This window comes from Paroedura picta, chromosome 2 (assembly GCF_049243985.1).
Source record: "Paroedura picta isolate Pp20150507F chromosome 2, Ppicta_v3.0, whole genome shotgun sequence".
NCBI classification, from domain to species: Eukaryota; Metazoa; Chordata; class Lepidosauria; order Squamata; family Gekkonidae; genus Paroedura; species Paroedura picta.
In genome coordinates this window covers 88,690,156-88,713,845 of record NC_135370.1, presented here as the reverse complement: position 1 = coordinate 88,713,845, position 23,690 = coordinate 88,690,156, and the positions used below count along the sequence as shown (strand labels likewise).

General features: G+C 42.4%; 1 protein-coding gene across 3 annotated transcripts; it reads left to right on the top strand.

The window, feature by feature from the left end:
• The first annotated feature begins 200 nt into the window (after positions 1 to 200).
• IGF2 (insulin like growth factor 2) lies at positions 201 to 21,945 on the top strand. 3 transcript variants are annotated; one of them, XM_077321511.1, is made up of 4 exons: positions 201 to 529; positions 11,566 to 11,728; positions 16,795 to 16,958; positions 17,765 to 21,945. In XM_077321511.1, exons 1-4 carry the CDS (start codon positions 431 to 433, stop codon positions 18,002 to 18,004), a joined length of 666 nt encoding a protein of 221 aa, XP_077177626.1. In that variant the 5' UTR covers positions 201 to 430; the 3' UTR covers positions 18,005 to 21,945. The 3 variants fall into 3 exon arrangements, with proteins under 3 accessions (XP_077177626.1, XP_077177628.1, XP_077177627.1); XM_077321513.1 differs by lacking the exon at positions 201 to 529 and adding an exon at positions 644 to 773; XM_077321512.1 differs by lacking the exon at positions 201 to 529 and adding an exon at positions 1,253 to 1,409.
• The last annotated feature ends 1,745 nt before the right edge of the window (positions 21,946 to 23,690 follow it).

Genomic DNA, 23,690 nt, shown 5'->3' with positions numbered 1-23,690 from the left:
CATGCTAGGAAACCAAGCTACTGAAACTCCCCCCACCCCTCCAAATGGGAGGCTCAGGAGGACTTGAAGAGGGAGGCGGTAAGGAGGGGGGGGGGAAGAGAGGGGTTAGATAACCTCTGCAATTTTATTGGCTGAGTTACCTTGAGGGTTATGAGTTTGAGCATGCCCATTGGATAGTGTATAAAAGAAGGGACAGGGAACGCTCTCCCTCTGTCTCCTCAGTTGTGGAGCAGTTGGCTGAAGCTAGAGCTGCCACAGGGAGAAGGGCATCCCACCAGCCTGGTTTCTGGAAGCAAGAGCCACGCAGGAGGCAGCAAAGGGGGGAGAAAAAAAACTTTCAAAATTAAAATTCAAAAAAGTGTCTCCTCTATCTATCTAAAAGGGACTTGCTCTACCAAATACAACCCGACTCCAGCGGAGCAGCAGCACCATGCCAAGAGCGCCGAGCCACATGGATGAAGGCTCCAGCCACCCAGACGTCTTCCAACTCTGCACGCAAGAAGTTGAGAGCAGCTGTGGCAGTTCAAAGGTAAGGCGGACAAACAAACCACCCCGCGCTCGTCTATCGTCCCGAGGCAGTCGGAGGCGGGGGGAAGGTGCGGGCGCGGGGCTGCCTCCGCCGCATCCCACCGCGGAGCGACAGCGAGAGCGAGCGGTGCGGGGCGTCGGCGGCGTGAGTGCGGTTCCACGGCTCGTGCTCGCTTTGCTTCGCGTGCCCTGGAGTTCACAGAAGGACGCCGCTTGCACACACACACAAAGCAGCAACAGAGCTCGTAAATCCGTCCGGGGAACCGGCGCGCGCTGCGGGGGGGGGGGGGGGTCTGTCTCCTCTTCGGAACTGCAGGTCTATTTTGAAAAACGGGTATTTTTTTTTTTTTAAGTTTAAAACTCCTGAAAGATTTTTGAAACTGACAACTTCAGTTTGCCTCCCCCCCCCCCAAAAAAAGTTTCATTTGTTTTGCTGCACACCTTTCCACGGTCCGTTTTGCCACTAAATCTGTGCGGACATTTCTAAAGGGAGCTGTCTGCAGAAGAGACCGGCACCACGGAACGAGCGCGTCTCCCCCGACCCGGTCCCTTCCCCGATTTCTCCTTCGGTGCGTGCAGACACCAGGTTTTCGGAACAGGAAAACTAGTCCGTCCCCCCTCCCTTTCTGCAATTCTCCTATTTTGACGCTAGAGGGACCTCAAGGGATAGGTCTCTCGCATTTGGATTCAGGTGGGTCGCCGGGCTGGCGGCCTGAAGCAGCAGGACAAAGTTTGAGCCCAGTGGCACTTTGAAGGCCACGGAAGCTAAGCCCTTGCATCGAGTGGGGCTGGTCTGAAAGGTGCCACAGATCTCACACTTTGCACTCCCGTGTTGTTGTTTTTTCCTTCATGGAACTGTTGTGCTCCGGCAGCCTTTGCAGGTTAGAGCAGAAGCGCTTCCTGTCCCCTTATAGGAACTTGTGGCAGCTCTGCTGCTGAATATGTTGATTGCCTGACGCTTGAAAGGGAGGAGGGGGAGAGATTGCAGAGCGAAGGAGCCTGTAGGCTTAGAGGTGCGATGTACGGCATAAAAAATAAGAGTCTGGCTCCGCTGTCCTTGTGTGGAAATGTGTTAGTTGGACAGATTGTTGGATGCTAGTAATGGCGCTTTTTTCTTTTTCTTTTAAAAACCTGTTTGGCCGCAGTGTGTTATTTCTTTGTTGTTGTTTTTAAGGGGGGAGGGAATGCCAGAGGTTTCAGTGGTCAGTCTCAAAAAGTTTTAGATTGCTATAGAAGTTGAGTATTTGCTGCCGATTTAGCTAACAGCCTGCAGGGGATTTGTTTGGATGAAACAGACTGAAGTCCTGCATGTTAGCCACAGTTACATCTCTGAGGGTAAGGAGGACACGCAAGGTCATGTGCTGGATGGAACTAACTTTTATTACAAAGTTATTTGCTTGCCTCTCTCAAAGACACTAAGGGGAAAACTTTTGAAGATTTGTGCATTTTGTGTGAAGAACACATCGTTCCTCAGCTCTGGCGGTTATTAAATCCACTTCTTAAAAAACACTGTGGCATGTTAGGTCCCGGAGGAATGAAAACACAGAGAAGGAAAGGGAAAAACAGGGTTGTGGAGCCAAAAAAACAGAGAGTTAACAGTTGGCATAGGGCCTTCCACTTTGTATGGATTTTTTTTATTATTTTCCCCTCTTTCTTCTCTTCCAACTGCTTTCCCCTAGAGTAATTGTTTTGAGAAACTTGGAAAGGCTTTAGCACTCTGCTGAGCAGGAGGGATTTGGGGCACATGAGGAAACTGTAGTCTAACATAACTGTACCAGCAGATGTGTCTGAACTGCTTTCAGCCAGGAGTACATTAACAAGATTTCTAATCTGTGTGGCTCAGAATGCTGAGTGAGAAAGAAAGAAAGGTTTGCATGGGTGGCTTTAAGCAAAACACTTGCCAGGGGGCTGTGTGTGTGTGCTTTAAGGCTGGCACATCACTCTGGTTATTTACAACTTGGTATACTACTTCACGGGCCCTAGCATTCCTGGTTGTTTTTTTAAAAAATATTTAAGTAATGTGAACATCCAGTTGAGTTGCAGTGGGAAAGGACTGCTCTAAACAGTTGACAAAGATCATTATTTAAAAATCTCATGTTTGGCAAAACTTACTGCAGCTTTCCTAGTATTTTCCTTTCAATGGAAAAGCTGTTTTTACCCATGGTCCACACAGAAGACTCAAATGGCTCCTTTTAAACTAGTTGAGTGTTCCACAGCAGTCCATTGCAATCAATTAGACTCTTAGCTGCATCAGATAGCACTTTAGAAATCTGTACAGTGTGAGAATCTGGGCTTTGAAACCTGCGATGGCAAGTTTGTGGAATTGGCACAAGAGATACTGCCTGCTGAGAGCAGTAAAATGGCTTATGCTTTTCCTTAAAAAAATGATAGAGTGCTGTGGCAGTGAAGCTAACTGGTCTTGTTTTGTTTTTGGTGGCAAGAGCATTTCTAGGAAAGAATTTGGCTTCATTGGGGGCAAGGGAGAGACTGAGATGAGATGCTTTAAGGCAGGAGTGTGAGCCTGTGTCACCTTAACATGGAACTGGCAGGAAAACTGGGATGAATTCACGGTACTTCCTGGCAGTGTGTGGTGGGTGCATTTCTTGCCAGTGTGCACCAAGCATCACAATTTCTGACTTAACCTGTGGTTTGAGTGATGCATGTTTATACTAATTTAGTTCAGATTTTGGAAACAAATGCAGGGAAAAAAGAGGGGCATAAAGAACAACTTGCTAACTTGGACAGCTCAAATTGATCAGTCGGCTAGGTGAAAAGAGGGACTTTAAATCTCCTTTCCCTATTCCTGCCAGATGCCTTTAGAAAGTTAAGCAGGATTGTGTTTCCTTTTTTATTTAATGTAATAAATCATTTTTTTCTGGGCTGCACACCAAAGTTCAAGCTATACTCTTATACCCTAGAGGGATGAATAAACAGGGCTTACTGCTTCTTTTCCTTCCTACCTATCTGCTTTCTGTAGTTTTATTTCATGCAGCTGTTGGACTGTTTTGCTGGTATAACCCTTTTGAGTGGTACAAATGCAGACCAAGCTCTGATGGCTTAAGACTGTGTATGTTGCGTGGCACAGGAGGCAGAAAGGAAAGTTTGCAGCTAGGTGGAGCTCACTTGTCCCACTAGTCACTTGCCTTAAAGCAAATAACTGCTTGAAAAGATAGGTTGTTTTTTTAAAACATGCAAAGAGACAGAACAACAGCATTAACTCAGCTGTCTTGGCTATACTGTACTTTGTGTGGGAGTATTGTGTGCCTAAGGGAGGTAGGCAAGGGAGGACCAGGCTGCATTTAACTGAATGAAAGCTGTGCAAACTCTCTGATTTGGTGGAGCCATTCAAATTTAGTTCTGAATGTTGTTGGACAGAAGGACAATCACAAGGAATGGGGAAGACCAGTTTCAGACCTAGCAATTTAAGAATGCTGCAAAAGGTGAAAGGAATCAGATTTTCTTGAGTCATAATCAGATGCATGCGAATAATTGATTTACCCATCGAAGAAGGCTTCAAGATGATGGCCGCTTGTCACAGCAGCAGGCATCATTTCAGAAGAAGCACTCCCTCCATCCTATGAGAGACAGAGAGAAAGAAATCCTCCTTCCAAGAGGGCACGTGCTGCTCATGAATGTGTACATTCTTAAATAATGGACAGCTGAAAAAGATATTCTGCCTAATTCATTTCGGAGTCCTTTTTTGATTGATCAAAGGACTTGAAATTGATCGAATAAACCCAAAAATTAACGGCCCAAGTTACTAGTCCACAAACATTTTATTAGCTTGTCCTCACGTATTGATGCTAATCATTGGTATGATGCTGGTAGTCTGCAAAGTGGGGGGACACACACCCTCTGCTCATCCATAAAAGCTTCCATGCCTCGTTGCCTGGAGATAATGGCTGTTCTGCCCAGGCAGCCAGGAAAATGGTTATGCATAACCAGAGTTTCATCTTCAAAACATGGCAAATCCAACAGTTGACTTCTGTTTCTGGTTGAGCATTTAAGTCTGCAGTTATGGCATAGAGTAGACCTTTGGCATAGTTATAGCATATTGGAACCCATTAGGATCAAATGTTCTGCATTTATTGATGTGAGTATTACAGCTGACTATTTTTGACTGTGATATAAGGAAACATCCTTTCCTGTACTGGAATTGTTTGTTGTTTCAGTCTTATCAAATTATTTTCATTTATTTCTAAAAATGGGCAAGTGGAGGGCGGTGGAGAAGGCTGAGTGGGCGAGGGCAGCATTCATGACGGTGGTAGCGGGAGAGCAGGGACGCGGCGTTGCCGCAGCGAGTGCTTCGTTGGGGGAGTGGGGACTGGCGCAGGCTTCCCTGGGCTGGGGGTGGGGCAGCAGGAGGCTCAGCAAGGCGTCAGCAGCCCTTTCGGGCAGGTGGTATCCCCAGGGCTGACGGGGTGCGGCAGGAGGGTCCTGTCGGGCTGCGCGGGCCTTGGGGGCGGCTGGCGGCCGTGAGAGGAGCAGGGCCGCAGCATCCTTGATGCCACAGCCCTGCCACTGTATTGCGGGCCCCCGTTCCCCCTCCAAGGCAGCAGCGTGGGGGGTAGGAAAGGAGCAGGGACGCCGCGTCTTCGACGCAGCATCCCTGCTCCTTTCCCTAGGGCGAGGAGAATGCAGTTGGAGGACTCACCATGTTGGAAGGCTTCTTCAGCACAGCGAGTCCCCGGCCGGCCCAGGTGAGGCCGGGCAAAGCAGCCAATGGGGAGCCGCTTGGCCCTGGAGTGACACTCCAAGGGCCCAATCAGGAGCCGCAAAGAGGCTCTTGATTGGGCCCTCCGAGTTTTTATCACGGACAGGGCCCGCTCTTTCTCCTCCCCTTTAGCCCTTACTGCTTTATTATTACCGCTGCACAGGAGCAGTTACAGATAAGTACAAAAGGTAAGGGTCAAGATAGCCACTGGCAGCAGACTTTTGGGTCAGTGGTTAGTTTCAGGATTGGCAGTCAGGAACTCTTCTCCTACTTTTACTGTCCTTCCTCAAAGCTGCTCCTCTCCTGCAGCTTCTCTCTTGTGGGTTTGTGAGACTGGAAATAAATCCTACTATGAGGGGGGAAAGCTGTGGATAAGCAGCTTTGGGGGATGAGGAGTACCTTGTGTGTATAAAGTGCTGTCCAATTCACAGCTGACCTATGGTGACATAATAAGGTTTTCAAGGCAAGGGACTAAAAGAGGTTGCTTGCCATTGCCTGCCTCTGTATAGCAGTTCCAGACTTGACAATCTCTCATCCAAATACATAACCGAAGCTGACCCTGCTTAGTTTCTGAGATCTGATGAAATCAGGCTAGCCTAGGCCGTTCAGGTCAAGGCAAGGAGCCCCATGCTATGCTTTCAAAGCCACCTGTAAAGTACAACTGGACTTGAATCTTGCATTTCTGCTGCAGACCAATATGGCTACCCTCCTGAAACCACCTCACTATAGAAAATCTACACAGTAAGCACTCTGACATGGCTCACATAACTCTAAGGTCTCATTCATCTTTCAGTCGCTAGTATGTGAAAATACTCTGATTTAACATTTTGGGAGAGTGGTAGAACAGTGTGTGTGAGCAGGTGAGATAACATTCAGCAAAGTCAAATTATGTATACTTTGATTGATGTATTATAAATCTTTTTTTTTACAAAAGGGATTTTTAAAGGCCATTAAAAACTAGTTTACAGTAATTAGAGTGGTGTTGTTCACATAGGACTAAAAGGACTCCTGAAGCAATGAGATTTAGATCTGTTACATGCATACCTAGCATGCAGGCACATTCTATTAAATAGGGAAAAAATCTCTTGGTATGTAGAGTCAAGAGAGTTGCCTGATCCTGGCACTATAGGTGTTCCTGAGAAATAATTGCATGAAGGTGGTCTTTGATACATACACAAGAATGTAGCTAGGTCTCACTTCTCTCCAGTCCAGGCCTGATGCTAGGGATGGGAGAGCTCAGTTCCCCTGGAGAAAATGGCTGCTTTGGTGTGTGGATGCCGTAGCATCATACTCCACTGAGGTCTCTCCTTGGCTCAAGTCCTACCCCTTCCTGGCTTCACCCCCAAAGTCTCCATTTATTTCCAAACTCAGAACTGGAAACCCTACTGTGTATATGCTGGCCTGTGCATATGTTGGCACACACACATCCAGCACATCAATAATGTAGATCTTTCTAATATAGCCAACTAGTTACGTCTCTCCTCTTTGGTGCTGTCATGTGGAATTCCAGCTTTTCCTCCTACCCATTTAGCAACCATATTCTCAACATGGCTCTTTGGCAAATGGAGTCAGTGTGGTGTAGATCCCTTAAGGTCATGTCTTGTAGTGGCCCATATCACAACACTGTCTGTTAAGCCTTCTGCTAAGCCTCTGTTATCTATCCTCTGCCCTATTGTCTACAGACTGCTATGGGGTAAGCTGAAAGATGCAAGATTGTTGTGATTGTTTGCAGAAGATACAGGTAAGGATGGGATAGAGCAGCAAGGAGTTCAGCACCGGCTAGTAAACAATCTGTTCTCTGCCTGGTTTCTTACTGTCTTCGGGAATAGTGAAAGAAGGGCGGGGGAGACCCAATGTGAACATCCCAACTGATAAAAAGGCAGCCTTAAAAAGTGAGAGGAGATAATGGTGAATACCCAAGCTGTGCATTGGAAGGATTAATTTACAGTACAAGTGCCATTTCCCATTGTGCAGCATTTTATTACAGGGCATTTAAAATAGCATTCCTGTCTGAAGCTACCAACAAAATAATAATATAAGTGTGCCTTGTTTGTTCCCTCTTGGCCAAACAGGAGGGAAATGGCTTGGAATTGCATGGAGGCTTAGGGAAAACATGCCCTGATTGGGATGACCCAGGCTAGCCTGATCTTGTCAGACTCGGAAGCTAAGCAGGGTTGGCCCTGGTTACTTCTTGGCTGGGAGGGCATCAAGTTGAGGGTTGCTATACAGAGGCAGGCAATGGCAAGCCACCTCTGAATGGCTCTTGCTTTGAAAATCCCATGGGGACACTGTATGTTGTCTGTGACTTGTGGGAACTTCCCACAACCAAGAGAGAGTAGGGCATTTTAAGATTTCATAGATGCAGATATTTTAAATTGAAAGGTACCTCTCACCCAATTGCAGAATTGGGGAGTATCAGATATCACAGCTTCTGACCTAATTATGGTTTCCTCATTTGTATCTGTCTGTGTGTCAACTCCTGGAAGACACAGGGAGGGACAGTTTAATACAATGTGTTGGAATCACTGATAATGCAGGAAAGCGGTTACTGTGTGGTAGGATCTACAGTAGCGATCCCCAACCTGTGGGCCGCGGACCACATGTGGTCCTTCGACTAATTGGAGGTGGGCCCCGAAGGACGCCTTCTCCCCCCCCCCCGGCCCTTTACTTCATCCCTCCCAGCCCTTTATAACACACTTCATTGTTGTGGCGTGTCTGTATCTTATTTTGAAGGGATGTTTAAACATTACCACGGCGATCAGAGAGCGTTAGGGCAGTGGTTGAGAGTAGAGGAGTAAACTCCCCCCCCCCCCCCAACCAGGCCTCAGTAAAAGGCGTTGAGTGGTCCCCGGTGATAAAAAGGTTGGGGACCACTGATCTACAGCTATAGAAGGGATCAATAGCTGTTCATTCTGAAATGCCATTGGCTTCAAGAGCAAGTTAAAGATAAGACAAGGTTTAGCAGAATTTGCTGGGAGAAGACAGAGTAGTAATGGAGGCTGGTTTTTATTTTGGGATACAATTGTTCCCACCCACAGCTTCCATTGCACAAGATGGAGGTCAGCTAGGATTTTTCATGTGCAGTTATCTTTCAGAGCGATGTCAAGATACAGTTGTTTAACTTGGATTCACCCTGTGTGTGTATGTGTGTTTGCATTTTGGGCAGGAAAGGCTTTTAAGTGCCACATCATCTACTGTTGCAGTGATCCCGCTTGAACAGCACTAGCAAGAGAATATTTTAGGACAGGGAGGGGAAATAATCTTATCAGTTTTTTTCCAAGAATTTGTGAACAGACAGATAAATTCCCAGATTTGAGGCCTCCTGGGAAAAGGAATTGTTTGCTCACAGTTTGTCAAACATAAAAATTAAGCAATGCTCTGTGATTAATTGACTGTTATCAGGGTCGATGACAAAGTGGTTGAACTAGCTGAGACTCACCTATCATGCAGAAGATAAATGGGGGAGGGTGGTTTTTGGTTGTCCTTAAAACTCACCATTGAATGTTTCAGCCTATACGCCTCTGCTGCCCTAAAAGATGAATTGCAAATGCAGAGGTACCTTGCAATAACTTTGCAACATCTCCATGAAGACTGATACCCAGCCAGTAATTGTTTTTAGCATCTGAGATTGTTGAAGCTGCCTTGCACAATTTCTCCCCCCCCCCCCCCCCAGTGTGCAGATTCAGAATAGGAACACTACTCACACAGACTCTTGGATCTATGGGAGCAATAGAAAAAGTGCCTGAAAAACTTGGTTGTGTTGATTCCCCACTTGCAGTATGCTGGTTGAGCATCCGTCATCATGCACAGCACAGCTTCTGGGATGCTACTGTGAACTGTTGAGTGACAGATCAGAAGCTGAATCCTGCACATGGTGATAGAAGAACATGACAAACTCACTTTAAGCTTCTGGCCAGTTTGGGCAGATTCCCTCAATGTCAGCCATGTCATCTTTTCAGCAGTCCCTTTTGCAATCGTGATCTAATATGGAATTTCAATTATCATGGCTGTATCACAGCTGTAAAATTAACATATGTTAATGAACATATCATTTAAGAGAGGTGGCAAGTATCTGTAGTGCCACAAAATAATAGAGCGCTTGGAACAGGTTGTTGCTCACTGAATTCTTTTTGGGAAACACCTGGGAAGTAGCTGGGAGATGGTAATGCCTTCCAGGATGACTGGTTTTGCCTTCATTCTGGCAGTCTGAACTTCAGAGTTTAACTAGATGGTTGTCCTTAAGTGCCATCGAAGTGGAACGGATTGTAATTGATGCTACTCACTGTTGGCTGCTTGAAGCAGAGAAAAGGTCATAATTTGGTCTGTCTAAGCCCTGGATAATTTCACACACATCAGATAATGCACTTTAGCAATTGTTTGCAAGCAGATTTTCATATCCAGCTGCAAAATCCCAATGAAAGTGCATTATTCAATACATGTAAAATTAGTCCCTGACAGCTTCACTTACTACATTTGGGAAGAAGTGCAAGACAGGTATATTCTAGAGGGCATTCAGTAAAGGGTTAACTGTTTTTGGCAGATAAGGCTGTTTTATCTGTGTACTGATTTTACTTTTGTCAATTGGTTTAGGCTTTTGTGTTCTTGCTGCGCATAAGGAAATTAAGTGAGATATAAATATTTTAAATAATATTTTATGCCCAGTGAAAACAGTGCCTGTAAAATGTAAAAGCTAATCTATTGCAGTACTAACCTTGTGAAAAAAATTTGTCAGGTAGTTTTTAGAAGGCATACTTGACTTGTTGTTTTTGCCACTTCAAAAATATGCAAGAGAGAAAAAACAGGGAATCCTCCTATTCCAGATACATTTACTAAAATAATCACAAATAGCTTTACTGTTGGCCCAACTTGGTTGTGATCACAACATTCCTTTCAGCAAAGATGGTTCTTTGATTACCTTTTCATATGTGCATAATCTGCATAGGAATTTTTTTTTTGCTGCTGCTGTCTGTTGAGATTGTCAGTGCTGTATATACAGGAAAAGCTGGAGTCCAACATTTAAGCTGAATGTTCTGAAAGTGTACTTGGTTCAAAACCAAATCTGATTTAAGTAAGAAATTAGAATTATCCTTGGATCATCATCCTGTTTTCCCTGCCTAGTACAGCAAGTATTTTCTCCCCCATGTGGGTCTGGTAACCACTTTAGAAAGTTAGGTTGCTTCTCCCACTGGGAACAGAACATACCATAAATTACTGGAAAGTTGGTAATCCTGCACTGGTAATATGGATTAATGGATAGGAAATTGGCCTTGGACTCTGTCTGGGGTCACATTAGAAAGCTTGAAGCTAAGCCAATAATAGATTAGACTAGATCACTCATGGGATTCATTCCAACTCTACAAAAGGTCACTCTGTCTGCCTTGTACTATCATGATGACCATACAGTAGTTATACCTTCCAGGGAATAGTAATGTATTCTCTTAAACAAATCTAACATTTTAGAATCAAGACCATACAACAAAATAATTTGCTCAGTACAAACTCCTCCTTCCTTTCAGACTGTTTTTCCCCCAAAGCATGCTCTTAATCATTCTTTATAGTTAGAACAATGCTGATTAAAACAATTGTCCAAAACAATTTTGTAGGAATCCATCACAGCTAAAAGGGCTGTAACTGATGCTAGCCATTGTTATCCTTTGCCTCTACTTTCCCTCCTCTTTAAAAGCCAAAAATTGATAGTTTGGTTTATCTACCTTGGCGACTTCACACACATGCTTGTATGTAAACATAAGTTGCCTTTCTTAGCAAGGCTTCATGTGTGCTTGGGCCTCTGCCTCATTCAGTACATTTGCTTGAACTAGTTCAGTGTCTGGTTTGAAAATGTTATTGACCAAAAGTGACTGCAGTGGCTAACTTTTGTCAGCACATGTTCTATAATAGTTGGAGCATGCCATTTATGCCCTGTCCTAATTGTACGACCCTTAGTATGAAAAGGAATCTGCTATCTATCTTGTCAGTGCTTATTTAATATTGATTTTCCATATTAATTTTCAAACAAATTTATATTCAAATACAAATTATACTCAACTACATCTATCAAGCAGGATTTAGTTTCATTCCCTCCTTTTCCACTAAGCTGAAGAATGTTTGTCCTCCTTGTGGAAGCACTGCTTTACAGCCCTAAAAAAATAAACAAACAAATAAATAAATGGGTCGGCAAGGGGGGAGGGAGGTTGGCATTCTCAAGAACTGATTTAAAAGTCACTGGTGGTAATGGTATCCCAGGTCTCCACTATATTGTCTCAAAGCTGCCTGGTAATACAGAAGGGACCATTTCATTCTCTTTTTTTCAATATATCTTTTAGGTGCAGAAGATGTGCACATCTAAGCGGATACTACTGCTAGCACTCACCTTCTTGGCATATGTGGTTGATTCTGCCTCTGCATACAGCCATGCTGAAACCCTCTGTGGTGGAGAGTTGGTGGACACACTGCAGTTTGTCTGTGGGGACAGAGGATTTTATTTTAGTAAGTATCTTTTGCACATAAAGGGAACTGAGCATTTGCTCCTCCGTCTAAAATATGTAGACTTGGACCATGTACAGCTCTCATTAATACTTGATATCTGTGAGACATGTTTTTCACATGATCTCAGCAGGCTTCACTACAGCCCTGTAAGGTGTTATTTTAAGGTTATAGGTTGAGGCTGAACTGAAGTCAAGTACAGAAGGCTGCCTTGTGAGCCATCCTTGAGGTGAAATCTGATGCTTGCTTACCCCAGACATTATAATGCAATGAGATTAGGATGAATACATGAATCTGCCTTACACTGAAACAGGCCACAGGTCTGTCAAATCAGTACTTTTCAGTCAGACTAGCAGTGGCTCTCTGGGGACTCAGAGGTCTTTCACATCACATACTATCTAATCCTTACTAGTGATGCTGGGGATTCAACCTAGTACTTCCTTTGTGTCAAGCAAATACTCTACCACTGAGCGCTGACTCCTCCTCTAACCTGTGCTTCCTTCTGGAAAAACAGTGAGATCTTCCAGCAAAACAATACCCATAATCCTTTTTGGCACCTAGCTATCAGGGCTTTTGAAGAACAAGGGAGCAACTTGAATTTTGAAACACTGCTTTCTAAATTGCAGTGTGTAATCTTAAATAAAAGAGCCTCTTGTGGTGCAGAATGGTAAAGGCAGCAGACATGCAGTCTGAGGCTCTTCCCCTGAGGCTGGGAGTTGAATCCCAGCAGTCGGCTCAAGGTTGACTCAGCCTTCCATCCTTCCGAGGTCGGTAAAATGAGTACCCAGCTTGCTGGGGGGTAAACGGTAATGACTGGGGAAGGCACTGGCAAACCACCCCGTATTGAGTCTGCCATGAAAACGCTAGAGGGCGTCACCCCAAGGGTCAGACATGACTTGGTGCTTGCACAGGGGATACCTTTACCTTTAATCTTGAATAAATCAAATACCAACCTTAGAAAAACACACCAAACAGATTGAGCTCTGTTTTAAGTTGAATATTTGCACTAGATTTCTTCCTTGACTGTGTCTCTTATACCGAATATGCACGGGGCGGAAAAGCCGGGCTGGCGGCGACAGGGCTGTGGGGCTGATCCCCGATTATACATGATGTTGCCACCACCCTGGCCGCCTCCCAGCCCTTGCCCAAATTAGGGCCTGAGATGGCTCACGGAAAGGGAACACAGATACTTCTGCATTCCCCGTGATGCCGTGGTTGCCATCTGTAGCCCTGCCAGGTCAGCCCTAGCCTAGGGTGCCCCTGCAGGGATACCAAATGCCCTGGTCAGCTTTGTGGCACCGTGGAGCCAAATGGGGCAGTTTCCCACCTGCACGATGCTGGGTTGTGACACACTATTCTCCCGCCATCATGCAGAGGGGCCCCCACGCCGCCCACTCCCTCCCTGCCACATGGCACAATGGGCTCTTCCAGCCTTGATGTTTGTGCGCACACACAACATTGGAGCTATCTGCATGCGTCAGGGGATTCCTTCTCCCATGCATCCTTGGGAAGTGGCAGGGCATGCTACCCCACCACAAAGCACCAGCAGTGGCTCACTGCAGCTGCTGGCATGCATAATCGGTCCAAGAAGCACATTTTAAAAGAACCCTATGTATCTGAACTGTTGGTATCTTAGTGTGCTTTGTGTTACTTAAAACTTTTATAGAATATCATCTTGCATTGTATCAGTGTTAGCACAATGTGCACACATGATTTTTTTTTTTAAAAAAATAGATAGTAATCTAATTAATTCAACCAGCCACTTCCAGTCTGGGCGCAATTACCTGGAAGTTTAACTACATGTTAATCTCAAAACAGAGAGGGAAAATGTTTGGTGCTTTCCCCCTTCTTCTTTCACTCCCAAACTTCCATTACCTAATATCAACATATCTGGAATGGGGGGAGTGTTTATTTGACAAATCTTAGCTTGTATCTTCGAAATTCACTGAGCTACATTTTCTTGCTTTATTAGTTCTGTCATTGGTGAAGAACTAAGGTGAAATATTATTCAAATTTCTTTTCCCTCTTTCCCCTCCCTGCTAAGAGCTTGGCACAGTGTATAAAATTCCCCGCCAGGTAGTGAGTGGCCCAACGTCACATGTTGGAGGTTCACAGCAAGGTGGAGATTTTTGAACCCTGGTGTCAGTCCCAGTCCAGCTACTACTGGGGGTCGGGACCCCTTTGGGGGTTGAACAAATCCTTTCACTAGGGTTGCGGCAGGGCAAGCAGCTGGGGGGGGGGCGCTGCCACTGTTGCTGCTCCTCCTGAAGGCACCCGCCAATTTATATAAAATTTATAACCAATTTATATACAATCATGAACAATGGATCGTCACGTCATTGATCAGTTTCGGTTTAATTTCTGTGAAAGAACGCTTGCATAATTTTATGGTTGGAGGTCACCACAACATGAGGAATTGTATTAAAGGGTTGCAGCATTAGGAAGGTTGAGAACCACTGTACTACACCATGAGAAACTGACCTGTTTATCTTGTCTTCATCTTGGAAATGATACTGAAATCTGACATTCCGTTTAGTATACCCTCACATTGAAGGATTGGGGGGGTGTTGAGCGATATAATGTAGCCCAATATTGGAAACCAAGTAGAGTCAACACTAAAATGGGAGATCACAAACAAAGACTTTGCAGAATAGGGCAATGGCAAGCCACCTCTGCTTAATCACTTGCCTTGAAAACCCTATGGGCTTGCCATAATTTGCTGCAATTTGATGGCACTCTGCAAACATGTACACATGTGTGCTTGTTTTAACTATTTGATGCATAACTGTTTCATCTCAAAAATATGATGCATTGCTTCTGTGCTTCTGACTCATCCCTACATTAGTTTGGTATTGGAAATGACAGCAGGAAGAATTAGCAAGTAAATTTTCCATGGGTGGAAAGAGTTCATTTATCATTAGCATTGCATTTTAAGAGCACTGAGGGTGGTGGTTAATATCCAGAGAGCTGTATTTGAACTCGGAGCCTTTTCAAAAGCTGAACTCTGTCTGATCTGAAGATTTTGGCCCTTAATCCTAATGAGCAGTGGTTACTCAGTAGTGAGGGAAAGGTGTTCAGCATAAGCATAGGGCAATATTGAAGAGAGCTGAGATATCCCCTGTATAGGAGCTGTTAATGAATGACAAAGCTAATTAATGTTTATCCTAAACTACTTTTATTAAAGTGATTATTTGAACCAGTGCAAAAAGATTGGGAGACATGATACAGAAGCAACATCTTCTATTGCTTTATGTTCACCACCACAGGCATGAAATACAGGAAGGAGTCAGGCTTTGAAAGGCACATGAACTAAAGAGGAATACAGTATTCCAGATCAGAGAGGGCAGAACTGTTTCTTTCTTTTTTTCAGTTGGTAAAATATGGGATCTGGCTGTGTATTTCTAGATGAGGAAGAGATGATGTGTTTGATGGGTGGGGGGGGGGGAGAGAGAAAGAGGCATCTAACTTCTTTGTAAACAACAGCTCCTGTTTCTTCCTTGCCAACAACTGATAAGAATTTAGCTCTTTCTACCACTTATGCTGACAAAGCACATTCTCTCTCTGCATCCCTCAGAATAATACTAGGAAAAAGAAAGGGGTGGGGGGAAGAGAAGCTATTTTGGGGGAGGGGTTTGGAACAATGGCTACTGCTGCCCAGACATCTGACAAAGGCCTTCTTGTTGGTGCCCACATTCCTCTGACAGGGGAAGAGCAGATTGTTTACACCCAAAGTCGTCTTCCGCTTGGATTAGTGCTTGATTGATCAGTCAGAAGCGGTGGTTAGGGGTGTGTGAGGGAAGGGGGCTCAGGCTTTGGAGTATTTTGGGATTATTTGAAGTGTGTCACAAATTTCCCTGTATGCTGCAGACATCCACCACCTCACTTCCTCAATAAACACATGGGTGTTTAGTACTGAGTAACCTTGGGCAACATTATGAAAAGGCTGTCTGCAGTTCCTGTTTGGGGAGGGGGGGAGCTCCAACGAAAGAGGAACTGTTCAAGAATCTGTATCTAACTGCTGTGTCGACATACTATGTAGACACAGGATGCAGGGTCTGGATATACCAATGAACATGACCCTGATCCCTCTTTTGAGAGGACATTTAGAAGTCAGAGAATGGTTCAAATAATAGCGCCTGATGTAGTTTATTGCTGAAAATGAACCTGGCTGGAATCCTCTGGACAGGAGGTGATATGTAGACATCCCACATGTACCATTCCATTTGCAAAGGATTTCTTAACATTGGTTGAAATACGCTAAAATAGGAAGATAATGTATAAAATTTGTGAAGGAGAACACCTGTGCTCTTCTGAGAGTCATCAGATCCTCCAGACAGATGACCTTAGGCCATTGTTCAGTCTGTGATATAGGGAAAATAATACTTTACAAGGCTGCCAAAGGAATTGTGGAGTGTTAGAATGATTGCAAGTACTATTTAAATGTTAAGCATTATCACTGTGTGTGCCAACTAGTCAGCCTTCTGTAATGACATTTTCCAGTTTCTCTATATGACTTGCACCACAGGCTACATGGTTAGGAATATTACCATCCTGACATAAATTCACAAACTAATCACATGTTTTTATAACTTCGAATTGTTCTTCAGCTACTGTTTCCAGTAATGGAATACTTCTACATTTCTCCCCCTTAGAATATCTCTGATGGAAAGCTGATTTTGATTGTGGACACAATCAAATCTGTGTCCACTTATGTGGTACCAATCTTGAAAGGACAACAGATGATGATAACTAACCCAGAAAATAAAATCAGAGTCCAGTAGCACCTTTAAGACCAACAAAGATATTTTTTTATATACGTAAAGAATCAATTATAACGGTTTCTAGATAATTTCCGTTTTCAATATCTTTTCTTCAGTGGTTGAGTCCTCCAATCTTATGATTGTTGCAACAATAGTGAAAGTTATTTTGTAAAAATCCTACAGTACTTTCTCAAAAGGTTGATGTGAACCTGTTGAATGAGAAAACTGATACTCAAGTATGATTCCTATAGAAAAGTGCAGTCAACTGAGTCCCTGGCCCTTTTTCTTAATGTAAGTGTACCATTACAGGTCGGCCGGTGGGCAGAAACAGAGGCCGGCTCAACCGTGGCATAGTGGAGGAATGCTGTTTCCGGAGTTGTGATCTTAATCTCTTGGAAACTTACTGTGCAAAATCTGTCAAATCGGAGCGGGACCTCTCATCGTCTCTTGTAGTCTTACCAGCACTAAACAAGGTAAGATGGTATCTTATGTAATAGGATGCATTTTGAAAAACTAAAAGCCATGAGACAACAGGATCCTTATCAGTAATATCTGCTGTGTTTTCAGTTATGGGTAATCACCACTTCATGAGACATACAATTTTAAAATTCTCAAACCTCCATTTAAAAAAACCCTCTGGAAATTGGATTCAGCAGTAGGTTAGCTGAGTCTTAAAATTAAAACAAATACAAAAGATAGAACGATTGGATAACCTCTTGCATTTCTGTTGATAGTTAGAAAGTTGAATTGGAAGTGCAGTCTGATCCTGCCTTTACCTGGAGGAAGCATTGCTGAACTCAGTAGGACTTACATCTTATGTTAAATTTAACATTGCTAGGCCTCTCATTAATTAAAGAACCTTATCTGATATTTGCACATGTTGCTTGACTTAGCCTCTGTCAGTGTGTGAATTTGGTACAAGTACTGGATATTTTACGTGTCATGCAATAACCAGTATGTTTTTCTTCTCAGAAACAAGCTCACATTTCCCATATATCTGTAAAACCACTGTATAAGAAACAGGCACAATATAAAATAGTATAAGAAGGCATTGAAGTGTTCAGCAAAATTGTTTTTAGGTTAGTTAAAGAACAAATTATGTGGAACATATTCAGTTAAGCAAGAATTTTTCAGCTGTGTGCCTTGTTAATATTTCTCTTCTGAAATATCATTTGAATTTACACCCAGAAGTTGGTCAGGTTTTGAAGTGATGAATTAAACTCTCAAACAATAGGGCTTATTTTGTTTCTCTTCCTTTTTTCCTGCTCTTTTCCTTCAGGAATCTTTTCAAAAGCCTTCTCATACCAAGTACTCAAAATATGACATATGGCAGAAGAAAAGCTCACAGCGCCCTCAAAGAGGGGGCCCCAACATCCTCCGTGCCCGCAGGTATCGATGGCAGACTGAAGGACTGCAAGAATCAGAGGAATCCAAGGTCCATCGTCCCTTGGTTGTCCTCCCCACCCAGAAGCCTCTCGTTGTGCAAACCACCTCAGAAACAATAGGCACCGAGAAGTGAACTGTGACAATTAGCAAAAAACTTTAATTTTTCCCAGTCTTATGGGAGGCATTCCCTGGCTTGGCCCCACCCTTTTCTCTCTCCCAAAGCAGGGCAGAGTGGGGGAGGAAAAATGTGTTTTTACACCAAGGAGCAACAACAAGGGGCACCGTAACACCAAACAACTGACATAGAAAGAACAGGATCACAATGTTGTCAGCAGCAGCATTTCTGTGGCATTGTCCTTAATTTTTTAAATCTTCTATTTGTTGGTTTTCTTCATTTCCTACCCATTTTTACAGCCTTTACTTAAAAAGGACCATTAAGGCACTTGAACTATTTAATATTGGGCCACTGCCTTTCAACCCATGTTCCAAACACAGAAGAACAAGAGAAGATTATGAAATTGAAAGAAGCCCAATGTGTATTTGTCTTGACGATAAAAGTGAAAAAGGGGATGGGAACATCTGAGGGTTTTAAATTCTGGTCTCATTTCCACCCTTTAAAAAAAAGAATCACAACTACAGTATGTTTTGGAGGGGGAGGTACACGTTTTCAGAACCAGAGAGGAAATGAGACCCACTACCTTTTTTGTTGTCTTTTAATTACACAATTCCAAATGTATTTGCACCTTGAAATCACCGAGGAAGTGACAGAAAGAAGAAAGTGTGAACATAGGTTCACTTTAATGGAGGAGACGTCTGCATTGCACATTTGCCACGGATTTAGTTGAATATATAAAATATATATTATATATAACTTTTTTTGGCAGAAAAGCACTATTTTTAATGGGACCATTTTTGTGTAGTAACTGAAGAGAGGTTGTAATGTTTAAATGTTGTTATGGTGCTAATGTAAGTTGGAAAGGGGAAAATAAACCCAGAAAATTACAAGAGGGTGGGGTGGGAAGGATAAGATCTCGAAAACTGAACTTGAAATTTTTAGCTTTTCGTTTTAGGAAAGTGTGATAAGTGTGTTCTTTTTTTTTTCTCTTCTGAAATATAGCTTGGTCATGACCATATGAGCTAATTGCCTTTCACTCATATACAAAATACGCACGCACATGCAGAAGTACATAAATACAACTATATGCATTTTAAATCAAACTTTTTTCCTTCAAATCTTTCACAACATCCTTAGTATCCAGAATTGGAAGCATGCCTATTGCAAAAAGGTATGCTTTGTGAGTAATCCCATTCTATTTCATGAAACTATTCACTGTACATAGAGCAGCTGCTGGCCTTTGCAGGGTGAGTGTCAGCATCCTTCCACTAACTATCATTTCCAATCTCCCTTTGCCACCTTTTCTCTGATCTGATGACATATTTTGTTGAGAATTTTCATTTCAGATTAGGCAAAGTGGTTGCTTGAATGACCTTCCTCAGGATGAATTGCTCAAATGACTGACCATTAATTATTTTGCTGCTTCATCTTACTTGCTTCCTTGTAAAAAAAAAAAGGAACAGTTCTTAGAATCATCTTAGAATGGCAGCCACAACAGATCATCTACTTAATATAAATGAAATACCCTGCTCACCCCGCCACCACCCAGAGAAAGGAAGAGATTAGAATTGTGTCTTGAACACTAAAGTTCCAGAGAGGAAGGAAGATAATGATGTTGCAATTGCAAATCTAAAGGAAGATTTGCCTCAATTCTTGGGGATAGAGGGGAAGTTTAAAAATTCATTATCCTTTGAGTTTCACAACAAGGAATCTGAGCTGATCAGGAATGGGGAAAAGTTAAAATTCAGTTCTCTTTGAAGCTCAGGAATGGGGGGGGAGCAGAAAGTGTTAAAAGTGATGCATAATCATTTCTCTGGCTGTAAGAAGAGGGGAAGCCAATATCCCTATCATATATAGTCAACTGCTTAAAGAAACGGGACATTAATCAGTTCTGTACCTGCTTTGCCTTATATATCCAAACATTTTAAATAACATGAAGACTACTTGAACTGTATTTTTTAAAGAGGGGGTAGGTTTTTTAATGTATCCATTTAAAGAACTGTTAACTAGCAATTTTGAGCCATCAAGCCATTGGAGGTTTATTTTTCCATGGCACTGCAATATACAACTAAGCCCCAATCAGTTCAAATGAGAAAAAAATAGTAGTCAAATTTAAGGGGAAAAAAAACCAAATGGGAGGAGAAAATGAGGGGTTTTATTAGATTTATAATTATCAGAATACAGCATTGGTAGAATCTTTTCTCTGAAAAAACCCTGACAATTCCCCCCTCTCTCAGGCAATTGTAATATATGGTATAGTAGAATATAAAGACCTTTCCTCAAGACTTTGATGAAATGGCAAAGGGAATTTGTCTGGGCTGTGATTGGTAATATTAACAAAGCTGACCCTAATATTACAAAGAAGAATATGCTTGCTTTGAGCTTATGGAATATATATCAAAGTTGACGGAGTATCCATACAGTTAAATATACTATTAAGTACTTGTCAAGGGGGGAGGGAGAAATCTCAGTAGCCAGTACCTTTTAGGGAGTGGGATGCTCAACAGAACAAGTATATGCTTGTACATTTGACTTTGGAATGCTTGCATCTTGGAACTTGGTTCAGTGTCCTAGTTTTTACAGAACATAAATTCATGGTTCTCTTTTTCAGTTTAGCAATCACTTACCTTAATACCAGATAGAAACAATAGTTTTAAGTATGCTTTGATTACACTTGCATTAAAAGTTAAATAAATATAGACTCAAGGCCAAATTAGTCAGAATCTTAGGCCCAGAATCCATCTTAGGCCCAGATTCCATGATAATATATACCAGGAAGCTTCCAGCTCAGTATACTTAAGGTTGTTATTATTATTATTCATGAGAGAATTCACATTGATTCCTTTCCCTGATTACATGCAGGCCTAAAATGAGTACAGGAAGTTGATCTGCATACAATTTGTACTAGAAGACCATTAAAACCATACAGAGTTAAGTAGTATTTCGGCTACTTGGCTTTCTTTTTGCAGTCTTACATGTACTCTTTAAGGCTACGATCTTCTGCATACTTACTATGCATAGTTCTGTATAGCTTGGGTCTGTCATTGGAGTAAATATGCATAGGCTCAGCCTATGCATAATGCAAATTCAATGCCAACATGACCAGAAGGAATGTGTTTTTAGGGCTGGAATATTCAAACAGACCCCAAAACACTTTGTTGGTTGTTCAAACCATTTAAAGATCTTAGAATGATCAAGCAGAAAGCAATTTAATCAAAGTGGCCCATCTGATCTGCTAAATCTGTCCTAAGGCATGCAATATTCAAGTGAGTGGCAGGAAGGGCATTGCCAGTTTCCAGTCCTTCTGTTCTAGTGAGGAGAGGTGTTTCTTTGGCACATACATTTTTCAGGAAACTACAAGGGAGAGATGACTAATACTACAATGGAAGATGTTCTGAGCACAGTCTTCTAGAAGCAAAGTGTTGACACTTCCCTTTATTGGTGTAGCACAATTAATCCTGGGAAAAATGAAATTTGCAAATTGCTATGTTTTTTTTTAAGGGGGCTTCCAAAACAAAACAAACTCTTGAAATACATACCTGATCTGTTTTCTTCCACCCTTCAGTGTATATCCACAGCATTTGAGGGATGGAGCATGGTTCCCCCAAACTGGTTCCACTATCTTACTGTCTCATAACAGCTTCATTCATTTCATCCTGCCTGATTGCAAAGGCTCAGTCTTTTGGTGATGGACCTAGCTGCCTCTGCACTAAATGAAGGGAAGAATTGTATTTGTTGTTGTTTTTTTAAAAAACTTTTTTGTCATTGTATGTATTATTGTCTGCTTAAGTTTTATATGGAGGGGAGGGAGTGGGGAAGGGGAAAATGGGTGTTAATGTATCTTGAAATATTTCACTTGTGTGCACTCAATATGCAAGAGTCAAACTGCCCGGAATTCTGCACCTATTGTACTTTTCATTCGTAATACAGTATCAATAAAGCAATCAGCTATAATGTTATTCTGCCTCAAATGACTTCTTTAAAAAATGACTGATTTTTAAAATCCAGAATTAAAAAAAAAAATCACCCTTTTATCCTACTCTTCCCCCAAAATGATTAACTGGTATTTGAGTTAATCAACTGATCCGAATAAAATAACAGCCTATGTTACCTTTGTGCTTTTATTAGAACTTTGCTATGTAGAAATCAATATGAAGTGGAGCTAAAAAATTATTGTCTGGTCCTTGTTACCAATCAAGATGCCTGTCAAGTGACAGCTATACAAGTCATTTCAAAAGTTGGCAGTCCTGAATAATAGGCATTTGGGAGACAAGAGGATTTTATTCCCATTGGAGTTCTCTGTGGATTTTTAGGCAAAGAGAGTATAATTGTCCCATGGGTACCCTGTTAGCAAAGTCAGTGATGTTCCACCAAACAGAGCCATTGTAATTGTGCATATTGGATTCACATATAACCTTGGCAGAGACAGCTCATCTGGTACAGGATCCAGCAATTTTGAGCAAAGATTCATTAGCAGGAAGCATGCAAGCTAATGTCACTTCATTGAATTATAAAAGCAGTTAAAATTTAACACTTTTTATTGCTGTTGTGAATGAATTTTCATTCTTAATAACCATCAAAGTATGGGCTGGGGTGAAATCTTAAGTAGCCCATTTCTTGAAACACATTGGTGAATAGAACCATCCTATGGAATGTTAAAAGAGTAACTTCTTCGTTGTGGCCAAAATTTTCATGTCAGAGGACACTTTTCCACTTTAGTCTGATGTTGGCCAAAAAAACAAATCTGTCCCTTTAATAGAAGTGTCAATGGGCTGTTGAAGTTTTCCATGACATGAAACTAAATGTCACCTGATCACATTAAGGGGACAAGTAGAAGTACCACTTTATAAGTTAGCAATTCTACATTTGTCAAATACCTGAAGTCTTACATGTAGTGAAAAAGTGTGTGTGTGTGCACACCTCACTGTGTCACGTTACTTTGCAGATCAAAGATGAAAAACAGATTCAGTTAATAGCATGTTAAATCTGGTCAAAGCATGGTCTGTTCCCAGCTAGTGATGAACTGGCAAAGTTAGATGTATCATATACCTGGAGCTGCTAGGTTATAACTAGTAATTGTGATCTTATCAGACTTGTTCTCAGTAGGACTTGGGAATGCTTAACAAACTACAGAAAATATTTGTCCTTATGAAGAGGTTTACATTTGCTACCAGTTGAAAAAGCTGTACCACTCTGATTATTATTAATTAAATACCAACAAAACCCCAGGCTCTTGTTCCTATGATCTATACTTTTCAAGTTAATATAACACATCTGTTCTAGAGAGATAGGCCTGTTAGACTTATGCAATCAAAACAACACTCTCTAGCACAGGGGTGTCAAACATGGCCCAGGAGCCAGAACTGGTCTGTCTAGGGCTCTTCTTCCACCTGTGAACAACTGGGCAAGGAAGGGAAGGGAAAAGGGTGCTTGGGCAGGGGTGGCGGGGCAGCTAGTGAGATGTATGGTCAAAGAAATAGAAAGGAAATGGCTAGGTGCTGGGGTTAATAGACTGAGATAAAATAGTGTGGTGCAAAGGCAGAGAAAGAGTAGATATAGTGCTTTTTCTCCCTCCTGCCCCCTCCAGCCCCAGCTCAGTGAGGAATGACAGAACCAGTACATGGATGTGAAGAGTTCAGTGGATGGTGCTGCCACCACTTCAACAGCCGACTTCATGTTTCTTTTCTTTTCTTTTTTAAACAGT